Here is a 13,207-nt window from a genome sequence, read left to right as displayed (position 1 = left end):
GTTAAAGGAATATGCATTTCAGTGTACAGCCATTGGCACTCTGGTTAACAAGCAAAGAAAACAATGTTTAAGAAAAATAAGCAGCTCCTGCTTATTTAGAGCATATTAACTCTGCAATACCTACTTGTGGCCAAAGAGCAACCACACACCTCCTTGCAGTAAAGTAAAAAATCTGACCTCTTCCATTTTCAGCAGTTAAGGTAATAATAGTCCTGTAGTAGTGTGCTACATTGAGCAGTAGGCGGGCGCAGGCGGGAAAATGAGAACCATCTTGAGACATTTGACTGACAGCAGGGTGTGGTCCACAAGTGCCCATGCGCAGAAGCCAGTAGGGTGTAGTCAATACTCCAGACTAAAGCGAGGCTTTGCCTTGCTAATGATGGTGGGAAAGATGGGCTATGTTTTCCTCCTTCCTTGGCGGTATGTTTTTAAAGCCCCAGAAGTATTAACTGTAATCCCTAATATTTAAATAAGGGGGGGAAATCAAGGTTTCATTTCAAGAGGGGTATGTCTTCTGAAAGTCTGTGAGCTATCACTGTATTGCCTTATCAGAGTAAGGCTTATCATGGACAATGTTTTCTGCTTCCTTTACAAGTAACGATCCCTAACAGAGTTCATGCCGCCCAAGTTTACTGAAATCAGTTGGTTTAGGTGTGCCTAACCTTGTACTGCATTGCAGCCTTACTCCATGGTCGTTCCAAACTGCTGGGAGAAAGGGAGCTGCATTGATGCCCAGAGGCGTTTCAGGAGGAGCAATCGGGACCGTCCGATTTGAGGGCTGAAAGGGGCTTCTTTGCAGAATATTCATTTTCTGTAAAGAGCTGCGCATGCAGGGTGGAGATGGAAAAAGGGTGCAGATGGGGAAAGGATGGAGGGAGGGAGAGACAGAGATGGTGCGCCCCGCGGAAGGAACGGAGGGATCAATTTCAGAATCGGAGCACTGAACGAAGGAAGCCCAGGTGGGAGCTGGGTGGGGAGTCATGTGACTTGTCTGGGGGCCCGCTGCCTTGAGGCCCCCCCGAGGCAACTGTCTCCCATTGCACGATTATAGTTACACTCCAGTTGCCATGATTTGTGTTAAAGGTAAAGTTGTGCCATTGAGTCAGTGTCAACTCTTTGCAACCACAGAGCCATGTGGTTTTCATGTATACAGAAGAGGTTTACCATTGCCATCTCCCATGCAGTGTGAGATGATACCTTTCAGCCTATATCACTGTTGCCTGATATAGGTAGTCTGGGAAACATACCAGCGGGGATCCAAACCAGCAACATCTTGCTCCATAGGCAAGTTACTTCCCCATTGCTGTTTAGTAAAAAAACCCCAAAAAAACGTTGACATAAAATGGTAGAACACCAAAGTCCCACTTATTTCAAACAGGGCCAGTTCAGACAAGTGTGTACTTTGTCATTTTATTAGTCAGTGCTTGAGCGTTCATAATGGATGTTTCAAAGCCGGTAGGACAGTGGATAAAGAACAGCACGCACATGCAGAATCTTAATTCATACCAACCAGCAAGACACAGCCAAATGGACAGGGAACAAACAAACGAGACACTAGAAAACTACAAAACAAGGGTGTACCTGTGCAAGCTGACTTTCCTGGGAATGACGGTTGCAGTTCTTGCCCCACTTACCTTACTTCTGGGTTTCAGGGGAAAGTTTTGTCTCTCATCTGGATATCATGAGGAAGATTGCCCTCTTCCTTGGGACAATATATTTTGCCTCAGAAGTGTCCTACCTGCTTCTTGAAATGGCTGTCTGGAGCGCTTCCTAGCCAATGGATCTTCTGCTACAGCCAAAACCTTAGTATATTTTGTTCTTTTCTCAAAAAAGGGATGGTGAAAACACTGCCCTGCATCTATGCAAATGCTTATTCAATGCTTAGATTTAAGCAGGTTTATTTCCATAGAATAGTGTTTAATGTTGTAAAATCAAGTTAGAAAAAAGAAAGCAACTACAAGCCATCCAGGGTTTTTCAGTGGGAGCAGAGGGATTGTGTCAGGTTGAGTGCAGAGTCATGGATAATGGTAGAAATATTAGTTGAGACATTGTCTGTCTTGAATCTCTGCAAGTAGCAGTTAATGCCCTGGGAGTAGATTAAACATCGGCATGATTCTTGTCACGCGTATTTTAGTTTTATTGCACAACAAAACATTATTGCTGCAGAAACTCTGTAGGAGGTTACATGTTCGAATTTTATAGGCTTCAATAGTACATATTATTTGGTCTGTATTTCTGGTGCTCTCGTTTCTGTAGTCTGATCCTGATAAGTTAATTTTGATGGCATTTGCCTTGGATATGTACATAAAGGGTTTGTAAAAAGGAAAAGTGACTGACATCCCCACTAATAGTGCCAGGACACTGCGTGCAAAGCACCTCCTCAGTGTTTAGTAATCCAGAATCGTGCTACATAGGGAGGGGGGAGATTTTCGTCAGTCCATTCAACATGCAAAAATAGGTCCCTGGGTCAGGCAGCCCTCAGGTATTTTTGGGTCTTCAACAGCAGTTCCATGAGGAGGGGACATGAACAACAATTGCCTGAACCGTGTGATTCTGGGTTATTAAACACTGAGGAGGTGCTTTGCATGCTGCTCCTATGCACCCTTAGTTAAGATGTTGGGCAGGGGCTCTTCACTTCAGGATTATTGCTTTTGAGAACTCCACAGTCCTATTAAGAAGAAACTGGAACCACCTGTCTGTTCTATAAGCAGATGTGGATGTTTTTGTTTGTATCCATCTGTTATTATACATAAGCATGACAGCATTGGGCTTGGGTGTCCCCAGTGTAGTCAATAAGCACTTTTATTGGTTGATAAATTAAAAGACAAATTAAAATTAGTCAAAGGGTTTAGGGGTCTTCAGTTAATAAAGATGATCAGTCCTCTTGTTTGTGACAGATGGCCTAGAATGATGATGCATTATTAGCAGAGGGTAAACAAGTTTTTGAAATATCCTCTCATAGCCAATATAACTTTTAGTCTTCTAGATGAATTAGGGCAGGGCACTAGGTTGCAAATATATTTACTAGGAAATCTTATGTTTTCACCAGTTTAGATAATATATTTTGCTTATAGTTCATAATTCTTATATGGTCCAGCCTAAAATAGCCATTGCTAAGCTGGAGCTTCCAGAGGCATAATTAGTTGTTACCCTTTACTGTCCTACATTGACAAAATTGCTGTAAGAGTGGTAAAAATCTACTTCACTCAGCTACTCTCATATGATGCCAGCATGCACATGGCCTTTGTGCATGCGCAGCAGCCATGTGCATGCTAGTGTCACGTGAGGGCAGCTGGGGAAGTGCTGCCGACATGCGATGATAGCTGTGGGCTAGCGCTGCTGATACAGGAAGTGGTGGCGGAGGAGGGGGCATGGCGGAGGAGGGGGCATGCACCTGCTCTCCTCCGTTTTAAAGGTGCCAGGGATGTGCTGCACTTTGAACTGCAATTTGTGCACATCCCTATTGTGGTGTTCTAATGCCCACACTTTTTGACTTTTATTATGCTGCATATCAGCCAGATGTTCGTTTTGATCTTTTCATTAATGGGCTTCCTGTTTCTCCAATGTATAACACTCCACTTTCCACACATTCAGTTTTATAGACTACCCCCTTCACCTTACACCAACCCTCATCCTCCTCACAGGTCGAACAACCCCTCCCTTCACATATGTGATCATACAACTGGGATTTAACTATATGTTTTTAACTGTTAGGTGCTGTACAAAACAAAGTGTACAAACACAGTGCTCACAGTTTTCTGTACCTGCCATGCAAATCTATCTGTTACAAAAGATATTTTTAAAGCCGGCCACCCTTTCACAAACTTACATTAAAATCTAATATTTTAAGGATGAGATGAAAGAAGCCATGAGATACATCGGTCACTGAAAGAGTTAATATCTTCTTGACAAAAAGTCTGCTCTATCTTCTCTCAAGTTAGCTATTGTCTGTTTTGCTGCTTTTGGTTTTCATCTTCTGTGTTTAAGTGCCTGCAGCTGACATGCTAAATGGAGCACTGAGGATGGTGTATTACACCAAAACGTTTGCTCGGTTTTGTTTTAGCTTACATGTTTTGTGTAAAAATCTGTAAGTTATTTTAATATATTTTACACATTAAAGAGGTCATTTTGAAGTTTGTCTTTAGAGCAGTGCAATGAGTATTTCATCACTAGTTTATTGTCTTAGTAATCAGTTATATGTATCTATCTCTAGCCCTGATTGGAAGGCACAGATCTTGTAAAGCAAAGAGCAAAATATCATGATAGCTTATCTGTAGCTGTCTTGTAGTTTATATTAGATATTGCACTAGGTGCAGACTTATTAGAAGCCAAATTGGGAAGTGTCAGTGAGTGGTTGGAGGACTTGTTTCCCTACAGGCTGAGATCCATAGTTATGTGGTAGATCTTGTTTTTCCTGTTCAGGACTCCCTCCTGCCCTGGACATTTGATATGTTCCAAAGTAGACAAAAATTGCAGGTAGCCACAATTGTGTTTACTCTTAACCTCTTGAATCACCACCTTATTTGCAGGGAAATTAGGTTAGTTTTTGTAGGGTGGCATCTAGGGTTGGCTGATGTAGTCACTGGCTAAGGTGACAGGGTCATCAAAAAGTCCACCACCAATTCGTCTGTCTTTTATTGGCGGCAGCAGCCACCACACCACTCTTGGTTGAGAGATTCGCTCCATCACTGCCCTATCCTGCCATCCCCACCTTCATGGAAGGTTTTTCTAGAAGCCTGTTGAGGAAATCTGAAATTCATGAATGAGGGTAATGGGAAGAAACAACCACAGAGCAACTTGGTCCACCAGGCAACTGCCATTCTTTCATTCTAGGTGTTTTCAGATGCAGGGACCTCTGAAAGCAAGCCATTCATAGATGGGGAATAAACTTGGAAAGTCCCCCTAGCCTGTTGAAGTTTACCAGTGTAGAAACCCAAAGTACTTTATGATTATTTGTGCAGATAGGTACCATCTTTAAAAAACACCACCAACAAAAAAAACAGCAGTGCAATTTATCTGACCCAATGAGAATTGTATTATTGCTTAAAGACAAAAGGTACCTGCCAGTAAAGCAGATGCAAAGTGCTTCAGGGTGCTGCTGCCCCACTGCACAGCTTTAAAGGAACAAAAATTTCACTTGGTCAAGGGTCTCTTGGACCTGGGCCAGAGTGTGTGCCCAGTTCTAGGGGTATGCATGGAACCGGTTTCCGCAGTTCGAATTCAAACTGGACTGCAGTTCCATGACCCAATTCGATTGAACTGACTGGGCAGTTGGGTCCATTCAGCTGAACTGTGTCCAGCCAGTTAGGCAGTTTGTTCGGTTTGTAAAGGGGAATCCAGTGGGGAATCTAGTGAGGATGCGTGGAGGCCGGAACCATGCTGCCACTGTGCAGACAGGTTGCTGGACAGAGTGCTGTGTGCTTGGGCTGTACAAGGAGGGCTTCGAGGAGCAGCAGCCTCCACCACAGCCAGGCCAGTAAGAACCTTAATCTACTCTTAAAGGTGCCGTCTTCACTATCTCAATCTTCGGCTTCCCCAAATCATCTTATTCTTCAGCCATTAAGATACAGAACATGGAATTAATCTGTCTTGAAATTATAACAGAAAGTATGAGCTGCTTGTAAAACATTTTTGAAAGGGAAACCTGTGCAATATTGATTTAATCCAGGTCAGACTGAGCCTTTTGCAAATGTGCATTTAACCATAATCAGTTCTTTTTTTCTTGGCTCTGCTTTTATATATTCTCTTTCTGTAATATTGCTTCAGACGTGAAAACAGTTTTTGCATATGTAAACATTATGTACTATCTCTCTTCTTGTTGCAGAAGGCCAGTTGTTGCCTTGGAATAACTTCACAAATGAATGTAACATCCCTGGAAACTTCATGTGCAGTAATGGACGCTGCATCCCAGGAGCCTGGCAATGTGATGGGCAGCCAGATTGCTTTGATGAAAGTGATGAGAAAGAATGCCGTGAGTGTCTGCTACTGCCTGCACACCTTGCATATTTTGATTAGCAAGACTCAGCCATGTAAAATTGCTAGCTTTTTTGGTGACAAGTATTAAAATCATGTATAATATCTCACATTGACACTCTAAGTATACAAACCAATGTTTATCCTTGAGTTGTTGGCATTACAATTTACTATGTTTGTATTTCCCTTTTTGAATTGTGTGTAGGGTACCAGATATTAGGCCTGTGCATGTTCAGAAAATTTGGATTCAGATCTGATCCAATCTGACTTCGACAATGTCAGATTTGGATTCTATAGGCTCTGGCAGTATTGGATATCAGATTGCATTTGGAATCCAAATTCCAACTTAAATTCATGTCCCCCCCAATAGCAGTCAATGGGGAAATTGGAGGGGAGAGACAAACCCAAAATCACCAGTTCATCCTAGGGCCTTGAAACCTGCCACACATGTGGGGAAGGGGGTCAGGGTCCCCTGTAGTGAATTTGAAGGAAATTGGTAAATTATGTGATGTTTGGTTAATTTTTGAAATTTTTGTTAAAATGGCTAAAAATGTTGAAATCTGGCTTGTTACAAGCCCAAACTTTACAGAAATGTCTGAAATTGACGACCCTCCTTGGAATATCATTCCACCCCCATGTGGAGGAATATGCCCTTTGCCTTCATGAAAAGAGGTAATATGCCCCTCCCCCGCTTTTGTATTTCTGGAATGGATGGGCATACATGAAGTACAGATTGGCAGGACTGTGTTATTTTCCCCTAAAGCTATGTATAACTGTATGCTCATCCATTTAGGAGAGATAAATAGGGGAACAAAAGGGGCATGCTGTTACCCAGTTTCATAAAGGTAAAAGGGCAGAGTCCCCTACATGGGGGTGGGATGATGGTCCAAGTAGGGTCTTCAGTTTCAGAAGCTTTTGTAACGTTCTGGCCTGAAACAAGCTAGATTTCCCCTTCTTAAAGCCATTTTTACAAAAATGACAAAAATTCACCAAAAATAATGGAATTGACCAATTTTCTTCAAATTCACTACAGGGGGCCGTGACTTCCTTCCCACATGTGTGGCAAATTTGAAGGCTCTGGGAACAACCAGTGATTTTTAGTGCATTCTTTTCGATTTCCCCATTGACTGCTATGGGGGGAAATCTAACTTTTTGAAGAAAATGGCAGATTCCACCATTTTGTACTTCCAGCCTCCTGACATGATTGCTGATATGAATTCTGCTGTTATGATATCATATTGGATATTTCTGATTTGTCATCGGAAACCCAATGTCAATTTGGAAAAAGATTTTAAAAAACCGATTTTGCAAATTTTGGATGAACTCCGACATTTCTGATCGGACTTTGCACAGGCCTAGGATGAGGCCATTTAGCAATAGCAATAGCACTTACATTTATATACCGCTCTATAGCTGGAAGCTCTCTAAGCAGTTTACAATGATTTAGCATATTGCCCCCAACATTCTGGGTACTCATTTTACCGACCTCGGAAGGATGGAAGGCTGAGTCATCCTTGAGCCCCTGGTCAGGATCGAACTTGTAACCTTCTGGTTACAGGGCAGCAGTTTTACCACTGCGCCACCAGGGGCTCTTGATGAAATGTTCCTTGGTTTGATGAAATGTTCCTTGGTTGGCCACTGCGCCTCTGCTGCTCTCCCTCCAAAACTACTTCCATCAGACCTGACTCTTTGGGGTTAAAAAAAATTCAAGTGAAAGCATTGCATTTTTAAACTTTTGCATTTTTTTCAAGCTTCCTCTCCTGAAAAAAACATGGGGGGAAATCACTGGATTTTAGCCACTTTATTGAACCTGGGTGACAATCCCACCAAAATGCATTGCCGGTGAATTTTGCAAGTTCTAATATTATTTATTTTATATTATTATTTTATTAATCAAATTTGTACACCACCCCAAACTTTCGTCTCTGGGTGGTTAACAATAGCATAAAACATAAAACAAGTTAAAATATATACAAAAACTTAAAACAACTTAACAATTTAAAAATCATCTACAAATTAAAACCTTAAAATATTCCAAAATTTTTCCAAAATTAATGTTGATATTTTGGTATTAATTCTGTGTTTAACAATCCTATTTAAAGAAAAACATACCAGATCTGGATTTTACAGATTTTTTTACTGATTTTGTGCAATTCTGGATAAAATCAAAATTTTTGAATTCAAATTTGCACACGCCTACCAGATACAGAGTTCTTACTCTGTTACCTCAATCCAAGACTAGGATTTTCCCCTTTGAGTTTAGAAATTGGGGATTATCTTAAATAAAGAGTGCTATCCCTTTGGGATAAATACGGGTATAACCTGTATTTAATCTCTATTTTTAAGGAGGTCATCTTAAAATCAGTGTTTTTCTTCGTTAAATACAGTATCTTATCCTAACAGGTATGCAAGGTAGGTAAAATAAGACAGGAGTGTTCTCAGTGGCATTGTGCTCTTCAGAACTGGGTAGGCATTTGAACCTGTTTCCTACATCAAACTAGGGATGGGTAGATGCAGTCTGTTCTGGTCTCTTATTGCTACAGGGTTGGAATTTCCCTGCATTTCGCATCCCTTCCCTTCCAATCTGACTTGGAGAATTTACAGAATCAATTTTAGAATAGTCACATACTCGTACTATGGCTTTCAGTTAGTATTTTTTCCCCCTTTCTAGGTTACTGATGTGTACAAGCACCTATGTTTACTGAATATAACATCCAGAAAAAGGTGTTGATACAGTCACATAATTGCATAAGGATTGCTTTTTGAAGAGTTATTGAATCAGTGCTCACAAAAATGGTTTTATGGTTTGCAAATATGAAGTTATATGTATTGGTTGCCTGTTCAAACTACACATACTTTCTGAACCAGCCCGGAAACTGCGACAGTCCAAAACTGCAGTAAGAAGTACAGCAAACTGTGCATGCTTTCTGAATAACAAAGTCTGTAAATCAAAAATGGAAAAATATTTGATCACTAACACTTCATCACTTTACAAACAATAAGATAATTTGGAATCCAAAATCTGAGGAGAATTGGGCCCCTCAGAAAACAAGCCATGTTCCAGGATTTAAAAGAAAATAGCCACATTTGCCAGGCCCAATTCTGAATCACGCTAGGAGGGTTTGCCCATTGCTAATCCAAGCTCACTATGCTGACTGGGCTCTTACGAATAGCTAAATGTACAGCCTTGCATCCGGTTTCAGTCTATTCTAGTTTGTTAGATTTGATTTAATGCCTAATATTAAACATATATAAGGCACCAAATAGAATATGCTGAGAGACTTCATGCTTTCATTTGATTTACTGCTGTTCTTCATTGCTTGGTAGGGTTGTCTGCTTTGGTATGCTCCATAAAGAGTCTAGGTACTAGAACCTGGGAAATCATGCTGCTACATCTCTTTAGCCCACGTAGTTAAGTGTCTGATTATTCCTTTATGACAGCAAAGGCTATCATTAATCTGCTCAGTTGAAGATTCAGATCTTGATTGACTTCATTCATATTCTTGATCTAACTCTCATGATTCATCTGAGAAGTAGCTTCCTTTTTTCTCAAATGAAAAAAAAAATTCAGCTGAAACACATCCTCAAGCAGAACAGCTCCCCCCCCCTTTTTTTTTTTAGCTAAGTTACCGTGAATTTTTGGGTGGATGTATCTATCTGTGCAGTGCAAATGTAGTGCTATGTTTTTGTGAATTAGCACTGGTTTACCAATCTCTGTTTTCTTGTCCTTAGAACTTGTTTGCTGGCAAGACAAGTATTTATTTAAATAAATAAATAAATAAATAAATCCTACCCTACCTTTTTCATATGACTCAAAGCATATAAAGCACAAGCTGTCTGTTATCCTTGAGCAGACTGTCTGAATACTGTGTTGTCCTAGCTTATGAGGACTGATCTTTAGAGATAAGTAAGATTTACATATTGTACTCTGAACACATGTTGCCTTTTTTGAATGCTTCTGTCACATATATGATACATGTCCTCTTTGGCCTTACTTTTGTGAAAGGGAAGTAGAAGTCCAGGAACTTCATGTGTTTTGCAGTGACTTTCCTTTTAATTTTTGGAATGGCGATTTGGCAGTTAAATTCTATGGCACAGAAACCACAGCAGCAGTGTGGCCCTGATCTCCTGACAACAAAGAATTAACATTAACAGTGAAGAGAGGATTGGATTTCCTTTTCGGCTCACAATTGTGTCTTAAATTAGCTGTGCTGGGATTGTCATTATGGGGCCTGAGATGATCAACTTTGCCAAGATTAGGTGCAATTCAACATTCCTTCCACCCACAGTAAGCAGGACCAAAATCTCCTCCTTAAGCCTAGTTGAATAACATCTTGTATGTCTATGTGTGTGTAAATAATCACCAAGGAAACCTGTCTGTCTTTTTCGTAGTAATTTTCTCTGTCTCTCCTTTGCTTGCCACCCCTTCCAACTCCAGATAGATAGTTAATGAAGCATTGCTGAAAAGGGCTTATGTCTTGTTTATAAATTAGCAAAAGCCGTCCAGTGTCCACAGACACCATTCAAGATATTCTTTTATCACCATGAAAAAGCTGGATCCAGCGAGATTCTGGTGGTAATGAATATGGTAACTGCCAATAAAATTTAAATAGCTGCAAAACCTCAGTTCGTAAAACTGCTTTCTCATTTGGATTTGGGTTAAGTCTTATGATTGTCAATTGATGTTTCTGCTGAACTGTCATTTTGTACCCTTTTCTTTTCATAGTTGGATTAGATTATTAAAATATTTTAGCTAGGCCATTTTTATTTCACTCTAATGGAGATAATCACCCTGTTCTTTTCTCTGCCCATACCTCTGTCTGCTAACTTAACTGATCTCATGAATAAATTTAAAACTAACACAGATGAATAATAAACTGAGAGCAGGTGATTCATTTCCTGTACTGACCTGTAGTTGACAAGTAAAATAAAAGAGGAAGCAACACTGATACAATTGAGTATCAAATAATATTCCCCCCCCCATTTATACCCAGTCTTTCTTACTATAAAATGGTGGTTTAGTTTCCTTTCAAAAAGGAATAAAAACATAAATTATAATATCAAATTAAAATATTTCTACCCCCCATACACTACTGCTTGAGGCAGCTCATAACTTTAATAGAATAGATACAATGTAAAATAAAACTGATAACGTTAAATAATTTAAAAGACCAGGCTAAGACCACATTTACAAGTACAATGTTTTTAAAAAGTTTTAAATTCATTTATTAATAAAAAGCTAAAAGCAGCGACCTATAAAAGCTAAAGAACCTACCAGACATAACCTACAGATAAAACATTTTAAAGCCTCTTTAAAAAGATGTGTTTTAAATTGTTTTTAAAAAAACATTGAGGGAGGGAGCATGGCAACACTCTTTGGGCCTCCATTCCAAAGCTGAGGGACCACCACTGAAAAGACCATGTTTCTTGTCTCCGCCAACCAGATAGATCTCTGTTAGTGGTGGGGCCATGAGCAGGGCCTGAGATACACTGTAACATAATCAAAATGCTAGAAAAGGCAACAAATGACTATTAACACTATCAATCTTCTAAAATTAAATATTTTGGGGGTCCAGGCTAGAGGTAGGGTGTCACCACTGACAGATAGTGAAACTAGATCAGAGACCTTCATTGGGAGATCATTTTGTATGAGAGAAAGTGGTGCCTCAGGGACACTGAACTCAAATCATGTATGACATTACCAGTGATAAGCAGCAGCTTGAGTTGTGTCTAAAAGTTAATTTAACGCCAGTACAATTTACTGAGTTCAAGAACCCTGTGTTTTCTACAGCCTGCCCCATAGAAGAGATAGATTGTGGCATTTTCCAATATCTGTAGTTCTGCACTTTGCTGCAACCAGTCTATTAGTTACCAGAGCATGCTTCATGATTGTCAAGTCTCCATTTTTATAGGTGGTACTGATACAGTACTAGCAAATTTGAAGGATAAAAATCACCATGGCTGCAACCACTTTTCCAAGGAATCCTAGACTGCAAAGTGTGGTCTTTTCAGAGAGTATGATCTCATGGATAACTGTTTTCATCATCTCATCACAAAAACATATGTCCCTGGTGGCGCAGTGGTAAAACTGCCGCTCTGTAACCAGAAGGTTGCAAGATCGATCCTGACCAGGGGCTCAAGGTTGACTCAGCCTTCCATCCTTCCGAGGTCGGTAAAATGAGTACCCAGAAATGTTGGGGGGCAATATGCTAAATCATTGTAAACCGCTTAGAGAGCTTCCAGCTATAGAGCGGTATATAAATGTAAGTGCTATTGCTATATCTAAGTTCCTTTTCAGTATATCCATCTATATAGTCATTCCTTTTCAATATATTACCATGGATTATTCAAGTCTGTAAAGTGCAGCTGGCTCTGAAGAAAAAAATACCATTGGAAATTTTCAGCATATTGATTACTGAGTACTCCAGATCCCCAAATGATCTTTCCCAGAGGCTTCCTATAGATTAATATCTATAGGAGATAAGATGGAAACATGGAGATACAGTGAGGGGAAAAAGTATTTGATCCCCTGCTGATTTTGTCCGTTTGCCCTCTGACACAGAAATGACCAGGCTATAATTGGAATGGTAGGTTTATTGTAGCTGTGAGAGACAGAATAACAACAAACAAAACCCCAAAAGCCCAGTGCCCAAAAGTCAGCGATGGATTTGCATTGTAGTGAGGGAAATAAGTATTCGATCCCCTATCAACCAGCAAGATTTCAGGCTCCCAGGTGTCTTTTCACTATATGCAGGTAACGAGCTGAGATGAGGAACACCCTCTGTAAGGGAGTGCTCCTAATCCCAGCTTGTTACAGTACCTGTATAAAAGACACCTGTCCATAGAAGCAAGCAATCACTCAGCTTCCAAACTCACCACCATGCCCAAGACCAAAGAGCTGTCGAAGGATGTCAGGGACAAGGTTGTAGACCTGCACAAGGCTGGACTGGGCTACAAGACTATCGCCAAGCAGCTTGGTGAGAAGGTGACTACAGTTGGCACGATAACTCGCAAATGGAAGAAACACAAAATAACTGTCAATTTCCCTCGGTCTGGGGCTCCATGCAAGATCTCACCTCGTGGAGTTGCAATGATCATGAGAACGGTGACAAAGCAGCCCAGAACTACACGGGGGGAACTTGTCAATGATCTCAGGGTAGCTGGAACCATAGTCACCAAGAAAACAATTGGTAACACACTACGCCGTGAAGGACTGAAATCTTGCAGTGCCCGC

At 40.5% G+C, this 13,207-nt stretch overlaps 1 protein-coding gene across 7 annotated transcripts in view; it reads left to right on the top strand.

The window, feature by feature from the left end:
- Positions 1–13,207, top strand: part of LDLRAD3 (low density lipoprotein receptor class A domain containing 3) — a 250,725-nt gene that overhangs the window by 79,522 nt on the left and 157,996 nt on the right. For 6 of the 7 annotated variants that reach the window (XM_053275899.1, XM_053275881.1, XM_053275870.1 and 3 more), the window contains exon 2: positions 5,825–5,971. In XM_053275899.1, the coding sequence (XP_053131874.1) occupies positions 5,825–5,971 (147 nt within the window). Of the gene's footprint in view, positions 1–5,410; positions 5,503–5,824; positions 5,972–13,207 lie in introns of those variants that run through there. The other variant, XM_053275926.1, reaches the window with a different exon arrangement.

The sequence above is a fragment of the Hemicordylus capensis genome, chromosome 1 (genome assembly GCF_027244095.1).
Source record: "Hemicordylus capensis ecotype Gifberg chromosome 1, rHemCap1.1.pri, whole genome shotgun sequence".
Lineage (NCBI taxonomy): Eukaryota > Metazoa > Chordata > Lepidosauria > Squamata > Cordylidae > Hemicordylus > Hemicordylus capensis.
The sequence above is the reverse complement of the archived record's forward strand: the minus strand, read 5'-3'. Positions and strand labels throughout refer to the sequence as shown.